The sequence below is a fragment of the Polypterus senegalus genome, chromosome 4 (assembly GCF_016835505.1).
Source record: "Polypterus senegalus isolate Bchr_013 chromosome 4, ASM1683550v1, whole genome shotgun sequence".
NCBI classification, from domain to species: domain Eukaryota; kingdom Metazoa; phylum Chordata; class Cladistia; order Polypteriformes; family Polypteridae; genus Polypterus; species Polypterus senegalus.
The window spans coordinates 228,492,813-228,507,030 of NC_053157.1; the positions used below are offsets into that span (position 1 = coordinate 228,492,813).

Consider the following 14,218-nt stretch of genomic DNA (forward strand, 5'->3'; position numbering starts at 1 on the left):
CAAGATTCATTATCAGCAAGGACTGAGTTCTAATTAGGACACTGGGTGGGCTGAAACCCCATAGGCACTGTGGCCCTCCAGGACTGTGATTGAGGACCCCTGCCCTAATACTACCAAACACTGAGTGATGAAAGGCTGCAATAACTTTAGTGACAAATCCACTAATTAGTAGATAATAAGTTAAATAATCAGAACATCTGGAAAAGCAGAATGAAAATCAGGCTGAAAATTGTTAAAACGTTAAAAAAAATCCCTGTATAAGTGTATAGTACATTTTAATAAAAATGTACCAAACTTAGTTTTGTTATTTCTCCATTGACTCCGAAACATGAGAATTAACAGCTCATTTAATTGGGCTAGGAGTTGGTTGGTTGTAACAAAAACCTGCAGCCCCAGTGGGTCCCCAGGACTGAGTTTGGGAAGCACTGGGCTAAAGCATTCATAATGCAAATTAATCAGCACAAGAATAGATGGCAGAAGTCTAACTTGTAATATCAATAAAAACTGACGGTATCGCTAAGAATAACCCTACAAAATAAAGAAAAACACTACAAATAAATAAAACAATGTACAAGATGAATCAGTCACTATGAAAGTCCGACAAGCAAAATGAACTGGAATTCATTTCTTCAATAAGAACATAAAAAATCTGACACATGAGAAGCTGACAATCAGTCCATCAGAATGGTTTGGTTATCTCATCTATCTCTGATATTTTTTAACATTTGTCAAGGTTTCTGATAGTTTGTTCCAGATTACACCATCCCTTTGTCTGGAGCCTTGCTTACAAGACTCTGACATAAATGAACTTAATGTTAATGTCTTCCTGTTGTCTTGTGGATGGCTTTCACTATTTAGCTGAAAGAACTCAATTGCGTGAACTTTATTGATACCTTTAAGAATTGTGAAGACCTGAAGTCGGTACCTACTGTATATTGCTTTTTGTTCAAAACTAAACAAATGTAATTCTCTGATACTCTCTGAGCAGGACATGCCCTGTGGTCCTGGGTTGCACTTGGCTGTTTTTTTCTGTACAGTTTCTACAATACACGTACATCGTAAATAAACAAAGTTTCAGCAATGTAATAAATGTTTAGACACATTTTCCAAGTAAAAAAAAATAATCTTTTTAATAAGGAGAAAAACTGTGTATGCTCCAGGTACAATCTGGTGCTCATTTTAATCACTGACAACAAACTTTGCACACATCTACTCATTTTCTGAAACTGTCCACCTATTTTCTAAACTTGGTGAGAACATGCAGCTCCAGGTAGGGGGAACTCAGACTCCATGTTACGAGGCAGCAGTAGCACTACCACTGTAACACTCAGTATCCAGAGAGTATCCAGAGATCATTACAACAGAATTTCTTGGACTGGATGTCTGTCCCTCACAGAACAGTACTGGTTACAATGGGCCAATTTTGAGAAGTTTGTTATCTTAATATGTACATAACAGAGGATGTTAGGGATGAAGAACTATCTGGGGATCCATGCATTCACAATCCCCTCTAAATACATTATCACAAGTGAAGGACACAGTCATGAAGCCTTAATAATAGCGTTAACAAACATTAAGAATCTACCAGGCACTTTTTGTTATAAACTAGCCGTCCCCCGTGGCTTCTCCCTTGCCCGGCTCACTACTCCTGACGTCACACTTCCCCCTCTCCTCGGCCTGCAGCCTCTGTCTGGGATTAGCGCGAATATATTGCTCCTGCAAGCAAACTATGACTCTTAGTGTGATGAGAGAGGTCGCAAATTCAGCTGGTATGTTATAGAAAAAAAACATAGTTCTCTTGTTCAATAGCTAATCGAACGTAACGGACGCCCCGAGGCTGGCGCGTGGGTGAGGAGGAATTCACACCCCTCCTCTTGGCCCATTGTGTGTTATTTGAATTCACGCAAATAAATCGGCACCGCAAGCAAACTATGATACTTAGCATGATGAGAGAAGTCAACCGGAATGCTCAAGCAAATTATAGAAAAAAAACAGATCTAAATCTGTTAAGTAGTTCTCTCATGAAAAGCGGGCAGACAGACAGATGTTGGATTTTATATATAGAGAGATTACTGTGTGAATTTGTTTATTTTATTTTGAAAAATTAACTGTTACCATGACATTTTTCCCCAAGAAACAAACTTACCCATTTGAAAGTCCTTCTCCTGGTGATTCAAAGGTTTTGCAAATTTTACTTCTGCATAAGTGATTTCACCATTTGGTTCTGTTTGAAAAGAAGAAGAAGTCATATTAAAAGGCTATATTTATAGTGAATTAAAATAGTTTTGTGATCTTGGTTACAACTGTCCACCAAATAAACAAGAAGAATTCAATCTAGACCTCCAATTAAAAAAATTATATTATATAACTAACTAATTAACTAACTAATAAACACGATCAATCTGACTGATGGCTTCTATCATTTAATTTTGGACATTTTCTGCCATCTTGTGAACGTGATTTGCAGCCGGAATCTTATCACAAGTAAACTCTGATTAAATCACCTGTAATATCCTCTTTTTATACCACCGCATCAGTGAACAGTGTCAAAGCAGATTGAAGCAAAACTATTTTTGCTTGTTCTTGTTGAGTTAGTAAATGGATGAATACTTAAGTGTTTTTATCATAGCTTTCTGTACCAGTCCACGAAATGTGCCGAATAATGGAAAGAGGCGTGTTTCTCAAAATACTGTATTCTCATTATAATGAAGCCTTCATTGCAGACCAGAAAGGTCGGCTAAGCATTTCAGAATGATGGTGTTACACAGATCTACTATTTAGTCTCGCTATCAGTCCTCCTTTTAAGACATTTGGAAAGAGATATTTTGCAAGATGATTTTGACAACTTACTTGAGTGCTACTATGCAGACAATTGGTAAAAGTTACATGACTGAGTACAACAAATATAAATTTATATGAAAACAAATAAAATGAAATGACTCGATTTTCTCATTTGAAATGATGTTAACACCAGAATAGATTCAGTACAAACTATGCTTGCTGATTCCTTTTCTTGTGAAGATATAAATATAGCAGGTTTGACTTGGCTTAACAAGTGTGACGTGGATGAGTGTGTCCACGAGTGGATGAGAGTGTGTCTGTTAAAATGTGTGCGAGGTGTGTGTTGGTTTGGGGGGTTAACAGTAGGGTCTGGCCTGGCCCAAAGAGTATTTTCTCTGTGATAATTTGGCCCCTGACCAAGTCTATTTGATGACCGCTGTACTTACTTCATTTTATTCATTGTTTATATCCTCAGGGCGGCACGGTGGTGCAGTGGTAGCACTGCTGCCTTGCAGTTAGGAGACGCGGGTTTGCTTCCCGGGTCCTCCCTGCGTGGAGTTTGCATGCTCTCCCCGTGTCTGCGTGGGTTTCCTCCGGGCGCTCTGGTTTCCTCCCACAGTCCAAAGACATGCAGGTTAGGTGGATTGGCGATTCTAAATTGGCCCTAGTGTGTGTTTGTGTGTGTCCTGCAGTGGGTTGGCACCATGCCCGGGATTGGATTCCTGCCCTGTGTTGGCTGGGATTGGCTCCAGCAGACCCCCGTGACCCTGTGTTTGGATTCAGCGGGTTGGAAAATGGATGGATGGTTTATATCCTCACTGACAGTGTTCTTAAGGCTGCTATTTAGTCTAAGCATTATATATCAGTGTGCATAATACATTTAGAGATCAGTGAACTTCTTCATTATGTTCTTATAAAGCTTAATTTCACTTCCTCAATTTTCTGCTGACTATATGTAAGCTACATGCTCCTTGCACTCTGAAGCTAAGTTGTATCAGTGAACATTTTTATAATTATGTGTTGAACAATTAATTAAAATATCTCTTTGAAGCCTCGAAAGGAAGTGTACAAAGTGCAGTCCACTTTGAAAAAATACCATAAATGCTGGAGGGATTCTATCTCAAGACTAGTCTGGAAGCATCCGGGAATCAGCCAGGAGGTGCTGGGTAGTGCGGCCTTGTCAGTCTAGGTCAGTGTATTAATGTTAGCGGCCTCAGGCCTAAGCAAATCTGGGCAGGCTGCAAGCCACTGTTGCTACAGAGTATAGCTGTAGCGGTATGGTGCCAAAAGCATAAAAAGAAGCAGGCAGCAGTTTGGAATCTATGACCATACTTCATTTTATTCTGATTTGCCCAGAGGTATGTAACTGCTTCACTCTCAGCCTAGACCAACATGTAGACCGGTTAAACAATGGTACTCATATGTACATATTGCTTAACAATAATGGACACACATTTTTATTGGTTAAACAATAGTATTTGTTATCAAGAAGTACATATACCACTGCATGTTGATTAGAGACCAATATCACCAGAACACATTAATGTTCTAATCAAGCAAATACAAATTCTAACTGAGGAAGCAGTAGTGTTATCACAGTGCTGCATGTCGATGAGATACCAGTCAAAGCAGTTTGACCTTCAAATCAGGTGATTCTTTAAATATCTACATCCTGTAGACAGCTATCACCAATAACTTGTGTAACCACTGGGGGGTGCAACTGAGTCCCAAATCACAGACACAGCAATACCCGACACAATTCCAGGTTCAAATAAATGATTTTTATTTGACAAAAACACCTTTTTCATACAAACACCAGCAGAATGAACCGTTCAGAATCCTCCTCCCACTGCCTCCAGACTCAGGCTCGATTTAATTGAGGCAGCAGGCTCTTTTTTAAACTAGACCCAGGAACTACTTCTGGTCACCTGTCCAGCTCATCCAGAGCATTTCTGGATTGTGTGGAAACCAAGGCAGTCGTCTCTCAGCAGCACCCTCTGGCATTATCCAAGGACCTGACAGCACTGCGTTTCTGAACTCCAATTCCCATGCCACCCTGTGGGTGTCTTAATCTGGTCCAGCCTTGAGGAACACAGCCACATGTTGTGTGGGGAAATTAACTGCTCCCGATAAGCTCATTTGCCCAGTACATCCATTATGGCCTTGTCTTTCCTCCTTGGAACCTACACCTGTAACAAAATTATTCAGGAAATTTGCCTTTTCACTTATCATCTGTGACACTAGAGGGCGCTGTTGCTTCTGAAACCCGATGGACAAACATCCAGGACACAAAGTAAAATCAATATAAAGGTATTTTAATTCCTTTTTCTTTTCTATTAATATTGCCTTTAAGCAACCCCAACCACCATACACAGGTAAGTAATAATAACTATAATAATAACGATGATGATGATGATGATACACAGTCTCTCCTCCACACCTCCCAGCAAGCTGTGTCAATTACCTCCCAACTCTGACTTGCTTGCTGGGCTCCCAACAGTCCTTTATATAGTCCTTGCCCCGGAAGTGCTTCCGTTCTTCCTCCCACGTGACTTGCTAGCACTTCTGGGTCAAATGGTGGGCTGGAGTTTTATTCAGCCCAGAAGTACTTTGGGGCTTCCGTCCACATGACTTGGGAGTACCTCTAGGCTATATGGGAAGAAAAAATCTCCCTGTCTCCCTGCAGCACTCATGGTACCCCACAGGGCTGTGAAGCTGAACTCCGTATTCCAAGGTGCCCTGCGGGAATCCATGGCACCGCTATGCTACAGTGCTACAGGGAAAGCGCCATCTAGCATCATGGGGGAGGCAGTTTCCCAAAGTAGCTGCCTTCCTCCATCCTTCCATTCTTTGAACATGCCGGCCAGGTTGAGCTGCTGGCTGTCCATCACACATCCCAGTCTCAAAAAAGGTGTTCATTGCCCTGTTATTTATTAGCTTTTACATTTGCTATTGACTTTTTTTCCCAAGAGCAACAAAGAAATGTCCTTTTCTTTAAAGCACCGACTTCTAGCCCATTACACTTACTGTGACATTCATCAGAATACCCAGAGAGCAAAGTATCACTATTCAATATATCATGTTACTGTATTCAGTTACTTGGGAATGACAAATGGCTATTGTAAAAATTAATTGTTCATTATAATTGACATGACCAACAATATGATGATCATTCGCACATAAAAGAAAAATTGAATATAACAATGAATGCATCTGAAAGAATGTACTTTCATTATAATAAGAATCATACAGTTGCATTTGTGATTCAACAAATTACCAGATAATTAGCAGGATGACTTGATCTTTACATTGATGAAAAAGGAAAAATATCCTCAAGGAACACAAATGCTATAATACAAAATTTTAATACCCTGATTTTAGAATTTCTCCATGGGATTAATAAAGTGTATCTAATCTAACTTAATCTAATCTAAAAAAAGAAAAGGGAGAGGAATGAGTGCTAAAATAAGTGTTACTGTATATCAAAATAGCTCATTTTTAAATTTGTAAACTTTTTATATTTTTATTTTGCTCTCAAACACCCCCCTCCCCCCTGCCAATACTACGCACCGTTGTGAAGAGGGTAGCTGAACTCACCCCAAGGAGACGCGGCTGCTCTTCCGAAACCTCTCTTAAATGGTGAAACAAAGGGAAACAAATACAGTTTTTGTTTTGTTTTACCTCCTCTTTGCTCAAGCAGTTGCCGGCTTGCTGTTGTACCGCGTGATCTGCATTGCGTCTCTCTTCTCTTCCAGACATCCTCAAAGACTATTCGATCTCTTTTCGCTGTGCCGTTATTTTACCAAGTAATATTTTCTGTTAGTTTTCGCTAATGCAATCTGCACTGTACTTTTTTTTGAGAATTTAGAATTTTCCTACTTCCATTATCTCTAACTTGCTCTGCATGTCTATCATGGGACTTGTGTCTGAAGGTTGTAAGTATGACATGACTTGACCGTCTCACAGGACGTGAAAGTGTCTCTGTCTCTGTTCAAAAGATCTCTTTTGCAAAGATCAAGGCTCATCGCAAGGTTTTTTTTTTTTTATAATATAGAGATTTAGAGGAAACTCCTTTATATTAATTCTTATTACTGTGTATTTATGCTGTAATCATTCAGTAATTACCTGCTAATTTAAGATTATTTATTCTTGTGCACTGACAATACTGTATAACTGGTATTCTGGTTGTAAATGATTGTGTGTCCTCTGGTAAAGTTGTTTACTGTCATTTTATCCTCTTTCGGCTGTCTGTATTGTGTATTAATTTCACCTGTGTGTGAATGAGTAGAATAATACAGGTATACTGGTACCAATATAAAAAGATAGTAATAGGCTTACTGGTATTTAATGCTGAAACAGCTTAAGGAAATTGATCAGTAGCTGCTAGCAGTGTATGCTTGTGTGAAAGTTTTATACATGCAGGTTTCAGAGCGGAGACACTGTGGAGTGGTTGGCTTCATGATTTTGTCAGGTGATGTGTATCTGATGGGGTGGGGTTGGGTAAGTTTGATGAAGGAGTGGGTAGCTGCTGTTCAGCAGGGAATGAGGAGATTAGTACTTTGGTGGAAAGCTATAGTTTTGTGATTGAAAAGATTTTTCAGAGAACTTACATTTTCCACAGTAGTAATGAATGCATATTTTTCTGTAAGATCATTGGTGCATTTTTTTACAGTTTTTGTACCATGCTTAATGATATCAAACAAGTGTTAAAAGCTAAAACATTCTTAGATAAGGTTAAACAAAGACATGCATGAACCACACGTTGGCCGCAAAAGCAACTTTTTAGACCCTTAACAATTAGCTCGTATTCAAAAGGTCACAAGCTGGGGACCTCATCTTATAAGGAAGTTAAAGGGCTTGTTGACTGTTTCTGAACAACTGCAGGAGTAATGGCCTTACAGACACTGCATGCATGCCGAAGCTGAGAGTTAACAGACACAAGCAGAGATGAAGGCAGAGAAGAGAAGAGAAAGATCTGCAGATGGTCAGTGAGAGCTCACAAATATCTGGACAGGGAGACACTATAACCACAGATTAGGCTGAATGATACAAAGGTAGATGCAACGAATAATTCACATATGTAGAGATCAACATGAATATTACTTCATCAGATGGCATTCAATGGGGTGAATCATTGATACTATGGAAGGTTCAATGCAAAGTCAAACATTTTTTTTATGTTTGTTAGTGGGCCTGGTGCTATTGAAAGGAGTCTTCACAAGTTCAGCTTGTATTGTACAGAGCACAGTGAAATTTTAGATTTTTCTGTCAGACAGGTGATTAGGTCTTTTTCTTTGCTATAGTGAAGATTTTTCTGTCATCAGCAGTGGAGGTCCTACTTGACCTGCTGGTCCCTTTTGAATCACTGAGCTCACCATTGCATTCTTTCTTCTTGATGATATTCCCGACAGTTGATTTCGGTCATTCTAAGGATTTATCAACATCTGCAATGGCTTTATTCTTGATTTTCAGCCTCATAACAGATTATTTGACTTTCATTGGCACAGCTTTTGTCCTCAGTTTGAACAATGACAACAACTACAGACTCCAAAGGGTAGGAGCAAGCCGAGGTATCATATGAAGTAATACATTTCAAATGCCTGTGATGCCAACTGCCCCAAACATAATGGGTGTGTGGGGAGGGGGGGCATGTAGAAAAAGTGTTGTAATTTCTACATGGTGGGACGGAAATAAATGCAAATATCCTTAAATTAAAGTCTGCAATGTGCATTTCAATCACATCTGAATTGTTTGATTTGTAGTTTTAAACTGTGGAGCTGACAGGTACATCAAGAAAAAAAAATGTGTCCTTAGGCCAAACATTATGGAGTGCACTGTACGTTCTGGCATATTTGAGGTAAGAGATGAGGTAAGTGGGCAGCCACTAATGAAATAACAAGGGAAAGGCCTACGTTTAGCAAGGCCAAATGAACGCAGACAGAATATCACTGTCTATTTTTTGTGTCAAAGGTTCCCTTATTTTTAAATTAAAAAAGTTATTTCAGCATAATTTAAAAATTGATTATATATGCTTTATTGCAATGTTGCCTTTAACAGAAAATATTTTTATACTGTCAACCTTACTTTCCACTTGACATTTATATATTTTATAAGTATATAACACAATATGATCATAGTAGCCATTACTCCAGGCCGTCTATAAAGTTGTCTCTTGATGCACATGGCATGTCATTGCCACCTTGTATGTGAGTTTACTAGTTTTTTTAATTCTGTCACTAAGCTCACCTCGAAAAAAACTCAATGATTTGTCTTTTCACAAGTGTAATTAATACAGTATCTTGACAAGCAATACTAAATGAATGAAAAGCACTGCATTTTTTTTTGTGTTACTAAAATGAAAGCACTTGAAGCAACACCCTCAGAGTTATGATGACCCTGTAACTAATAGTGCGTTAGGCTGCACTGTGGTAGCCACTTCTTAAATTCTGGACTTCCTCCTTTTAAAATCCACTCAGCAGTTATTATTTTATGTAAATTAAGCTGAATGGCATAAATTGATCTATAGCTGTTAGCACTGTCATAGAAGCTAATGAAAAGTAGGCATGCATGGACGTCCTCCACATGCATGTTGCAGATCAAGAAGTGACACAGTGGAGTGGTTGGTTTCATGAGTTTAAGCAGGAGATAGCCCTGCACAGAATGCCATTCCATCATGGTGCCCAGTCATAAGCATAGCCGTATCCACAATCACACAGAGCCAATTCAGAACAAAGTAACCTAACTTGCTTGCGTTTGGGGAGTTGGGAGGAAAGCCAATATATCTGAAGTAAAACACATGCAGACACTATAACTACTTGTAAGCTTCACTCAGACATCGAACACATGTGGGAATCTGTGAGGCAGCATTACCAACAATTTTACTAGCCACGTTACCTTTTGGAGCCAGGTAACAGAATTAATGTAAAAATATTTGATATCTCTTGACCCCCTTTCCTCGTATATCTGAACCTTTCTTGACCAGTGCTAACCTCTGTCGAGTGTGATCTTGTAGCATCAGTGTCATTTTGAGGCACTTAGTTCCCCTCCTGTATATTTTATACACTTCATGTGTTTGAAGGTGACTCTCAGTATGCCTCCTACACCTTTACTCCTCCTTGTATGTCTCACAATTGTACTTCCTCTTTCAATTGTGTAATCAAAGCTAAACTAGCCAATCAGAATTCTGTAAGGAACCAGACATACACACAAACCTTAACATTTTATTATATTAAGGATTACATTGAAAAAAAGATGTGCTTCTTTCACCAAAACTATACTTTTATGGAGGATTATCTGATAGTTTAATAGAAAATAATGCCACAAGATATGTTTGAGTTCCGACACATATCTAGCAAAGACCTGTTCTGGCTGTCAATGAATAATGAATAAAAGGGCAAGTAAGGCAGGCAGCACATGCACTACTTCTAGAAAGAGACTATCGTATTTATTTACTGCAGATTCTGGAAGTTGTCACCTTGAAGACGGCAGATTACACAACTAGGAATCCAGGCTGCTTAATGTCTTTTCAACACAGTTTCCAATTTTCAAAGTATTGCTAGCTTGTCACACTTTGGCAGCACAAACAGGTTAACTTGCTGCCTGACAAAGCCTGTGGCTTTACAAATGTTTTCCAGGTACAGTGAGTTCATCTGCAGTATCAGCCTGCCTTGTTTTCTTTGTCCATAAAATTTTGGTAAAATAAACACAAGACATGGAACTTACTTTTTTTTAGAGTGCTCCAAAACATCAATTTTATTCTTTCCTTGCATCCATGTAGTACACATTGTACTTCAATTATCAGCTTCTATAACTTAAGACATAAATACCTCTCCAATTTTGTTGGAGGGAGATGCCAAACTATTCAACTGATGCTCAAGAACAATAAAATACAAACACATCACCCCAGTTCTCAAGTCCTTGAATTGGCTTCCAGTTAAGTTTAGGCCTGATTTCAGAATCCTCCTTCTTACTATAAAGCCTGAAAAGGCCAAGGCCCTGCTCACTTGTCTAAAATTATTATTACTTACAAACCACATCATGCAATAAGATCTCAAGATGCCTATTAAATATTTAACCATTAATAAAATATTTTTGGGAAGTCAAGCTTTTAGTAGCAGAGCTCCAAAGCAGTGGGATGATCTGCCTGCATGTAATAAGAGATGCCCCTTCAGTCTCAGCTTTTACGTTCTGGCTGAAGACTCACTACTTTATCCAGCATACCCTGAAACAAGCTGCCAATTAGCTGTTCTTATTTTATTTCTGTTTATTACTCATTTGTACAAAATAGAAGCATTGTAATCTTTATTGATGTTTACAGCATTCTGTTTTACTTCACAGTGTCCTGCTATGGTGCCAATGCTCTACACCCATGCTTTAGAGAATCATGCTTCCCATGACAATGACAATGGGTTGGCACATTGGCACAGTATTTGAGCTGTTGCCTTACATGAAGTTGACATGTTCTGCAAGTGTCCATGTGTGATCCCTCTGTGTGCACTGGTTTCATCCCCACGGTCCAATGACATGCAGGTTCAGTGAACAGGCATTGCTAACTTGCCCCATGTGTGTATGTATGTGTGAGCTCATTTTGTGATGGACCAGCGTCCGGTCCAAGTGGTATTACTTGCTTGATTTGAAATTTCTGCAGCATGGAATAACAGGTCATCTGGCTCCAGTATTGAAAGGTGGAAGTCAGTAATGAACCTGGTCTGAGGTCTGATGTCAGGGGGAATAAATCTCCAGCTCTTCAGGTTGGATTCCTTTAATTTTTCTCATCCTATTCTCTCACACAATTTGGGCATGCAGTGCTTCCTACCTCTGGCTGTGTCAGGCCCAACCCTTGTCTTTTCCCTTTTTCCTTTCAGGGCTTGGTGGGAGCCACTGGATGGGTGTCTACAGTGATGTAATCTGTGCATTTGATTATTTACTAAAATGTTATTGCAATGTATACATACATAAAATAATCAAAAACACTAACATTGTATGTTGTTGATAACTATAAGAGTCTTCTGAAAAACAGATAAAAAGGCATTATATGAGCTAGATAGATAGATAGATAGATAGATAGATAGATAGATAGATAGATAGATAGATAGATAGATAGATAGATAGATAGATAGATAGATAGATAGATAGATAGATAGATAGATAGATAGATACCATAATGCACACGTAAAATAAATAAACTATTTATTTTTCTTCATCTGTGGGCTACGTCTTCTCCGTATCCACAGACACAGCACAGTCCCATAAACACAAACAAGTCACCAAAAGCAAACACAAAACACACTGGTATTCACCACCACTCCTCCCTGCTAGTGTTGTCCTCCTCCTCCCGACTCTGGCTCCAGGAATTTTGGCTGCTGGCTCCCCTTATAGCCCACCCGGAAGTGCTGCAGGTGCTTGATAACTTGCATCTGGCTGTACTTCGGGGTGTGGCTGCATTGCCGCCCAGACGGGCTCAGGAAGCCGTGCAGCTCCCCCTGCTGGTGTCCACAGAGCCCAACAGGGCTGAGCTCTGAAGTCCCATGTCTGTGGCCCCGATGCAACCCAGGGGGGCTGCCACCAAGCATTCCGGGGAAAGTAGTGTGTTGCCCAGTACTAAGTATTGAAGAGGTGTCCTAGCCGGGCATGAGCCCCAGCTATCCGCCACAATAGATAGATAGATAGATAGATAGATAGATAGATAGATAGATAGATAGATAGATAGATAGATAGATAGATAGATAGATAGATAGATAGATAGATAGATAGATTTTATTTGTCTCCAAGGGGAAATATGGCTTTATACAGAAGTGCTTTAAATAAATACAGAGCCTCTATGAAATAGTACATATGAAACACATTATATCATAGACAGATATTACATTAGGTAGAATCATTCAGAGTGAGATTAATGTCTAAATAATTTCTGATTTTTTATATTAATTGCTACTTTAACATATTCATTGATTGTCTTTACTTTTATTGCAACATAAACAATCTTTCTAAACTATAACACATGTTAATGTAATCAATCACTCATAAGCAACACATCCTTTAGAATTTTGTTCTTCCTAAAGCCTTAAGCCACTGACCTTTCGGCTCTGAGCTTTCCATTTCAGTCAATTCCATTTGCTTTGGAGCAAAGCTCACAGTAGCGTAGTTGTGTTCCTCAGCCATCCTGTCGAGAACAATTTCAGAGTAGATGGGTGAGAGGAGTTGCTTGGGTAGGAAATCATGTTGCACACTCCAACTGATGACGCTTTGAGAAAGGAAAAGAACCCTGAAATTCTTAGAAATATACAATAAAATCACAAGTATTAAATTAGCACTTTAAGTGTTAAAGTAACGTTTGGTGTCTTTCTGCACCCACTATAAACAGTGGTGCTATGTAAACACTTAAAGTGCTTTTTTAACACTGGTGAATGTATTGTGTATAAGGACATTCTGAAAGGTCAAGGAAAGTCATGTATTAGGCAGATTTTAAAAATGAACTGAAATAATAAATAAACCTAGACTTACTTATTAAAAAGAGATTCTGGTCTATCTTATTTTGCACAACACCTTTCATAAAGCACATCATGAAATGGCACTTTAGAAAGCATTGGAAGTATAATTCCAAGAAGCAAGAAAAGAACATGGAATAAGAAAGAATTCAATTGCTTGGTAAGTCATAGCTACATAAGGACTTATAAACTACAACTGATTGTTCCAAGGAGAAAACTGGCAGAAAAAGCATAGCCAGAACCTGGAGCGCAGATGCCAACAAGCCAGTCAAGTCTTAAAACACTCTGATCTGAAATGCAAAGAACTGAAAAGGCTTTTCAGATATGAATGTTGCACACCCCAACCTCTGGTTACTTGAATAAACCTCTATCAGATGCTGACCTCCAAACATTAAATTAACAAATTAAATCGCAAGAAAAATAAAAGCCTTTGAAAAGTAATGAGACTATTGAGTCTCAAACAAAAACACTGAATCAGACTTATACTACTAGAAGCACAAATCTCACAACCCTCTCTTCAGAACCCGCAGTTTTGTTTTTTTCTTTACAAACTTTTAAGCATTTAAAAGTAGATAAAAAAAACTAAAAGAGTAATAAATTTGCAAACCTGCTGTTCAGCTTATCTGAGCCGCTTTCTCTATCACTGCAATTTTGCCAATAATGTGTTTTTTTTTGGTTTTTTTTTTTACTTCCTTCTCTGACATTAACCCAACCAGAGGAGTTTAAAGCAGCCTTCAAATCAACACTTTACTATTTTTAAACAAGGGAACCAAATTATTCTCATAAAGAGCTGAAAGTTCCAAATGCAATTGTCAAAAAAAAAAAACATGCAACAAAAATGAAAGAATCTGTGAAAAAGCAGCCACCAGAGCCATGAGCCCACATCTGACAGTGTGAACCCTCTGAGGTCTGCTTGAGGGGGCACAACTTTCACAACTGTTAGGCAGGAA

General features: G+C 38.8%; 1 protein-coding gene across 1 annotated transcript in view; it reads right to left on the reverse strand.

Annotated features, from left to right (window-relative positions):
* The window catches only part of LOC120528877, a 35,337-nt gene extending 21,425 nt beyond the window's left edge, over positions 1 to 13,912 (reverse strand). The window contains exons 1-3 of the mRNA XM_039752953.1: positions 13,876 to 13,912; positions 12,858 to 13,024; positions 2,147 to 2,224 (exon numbers count right to left, since the gene is read on the reverse strand). Coding sequence (XP_039608887.1) covers positions 2,147 to 2,224; positions 12,858 to 12,942 — 163 coding nt within the window. The 5' untranslated portion in view covers positions 12,943 to 13,024; positions 13,876 to 13,912. The remainder of the gene's footprint in view (positions 1 to 2,146; positions 2,225 to 12,857; positions 13,025 to 13,875) is intronic.
* Positions 13,913 to 14,218: the final 306 nt, after the last annotated feature.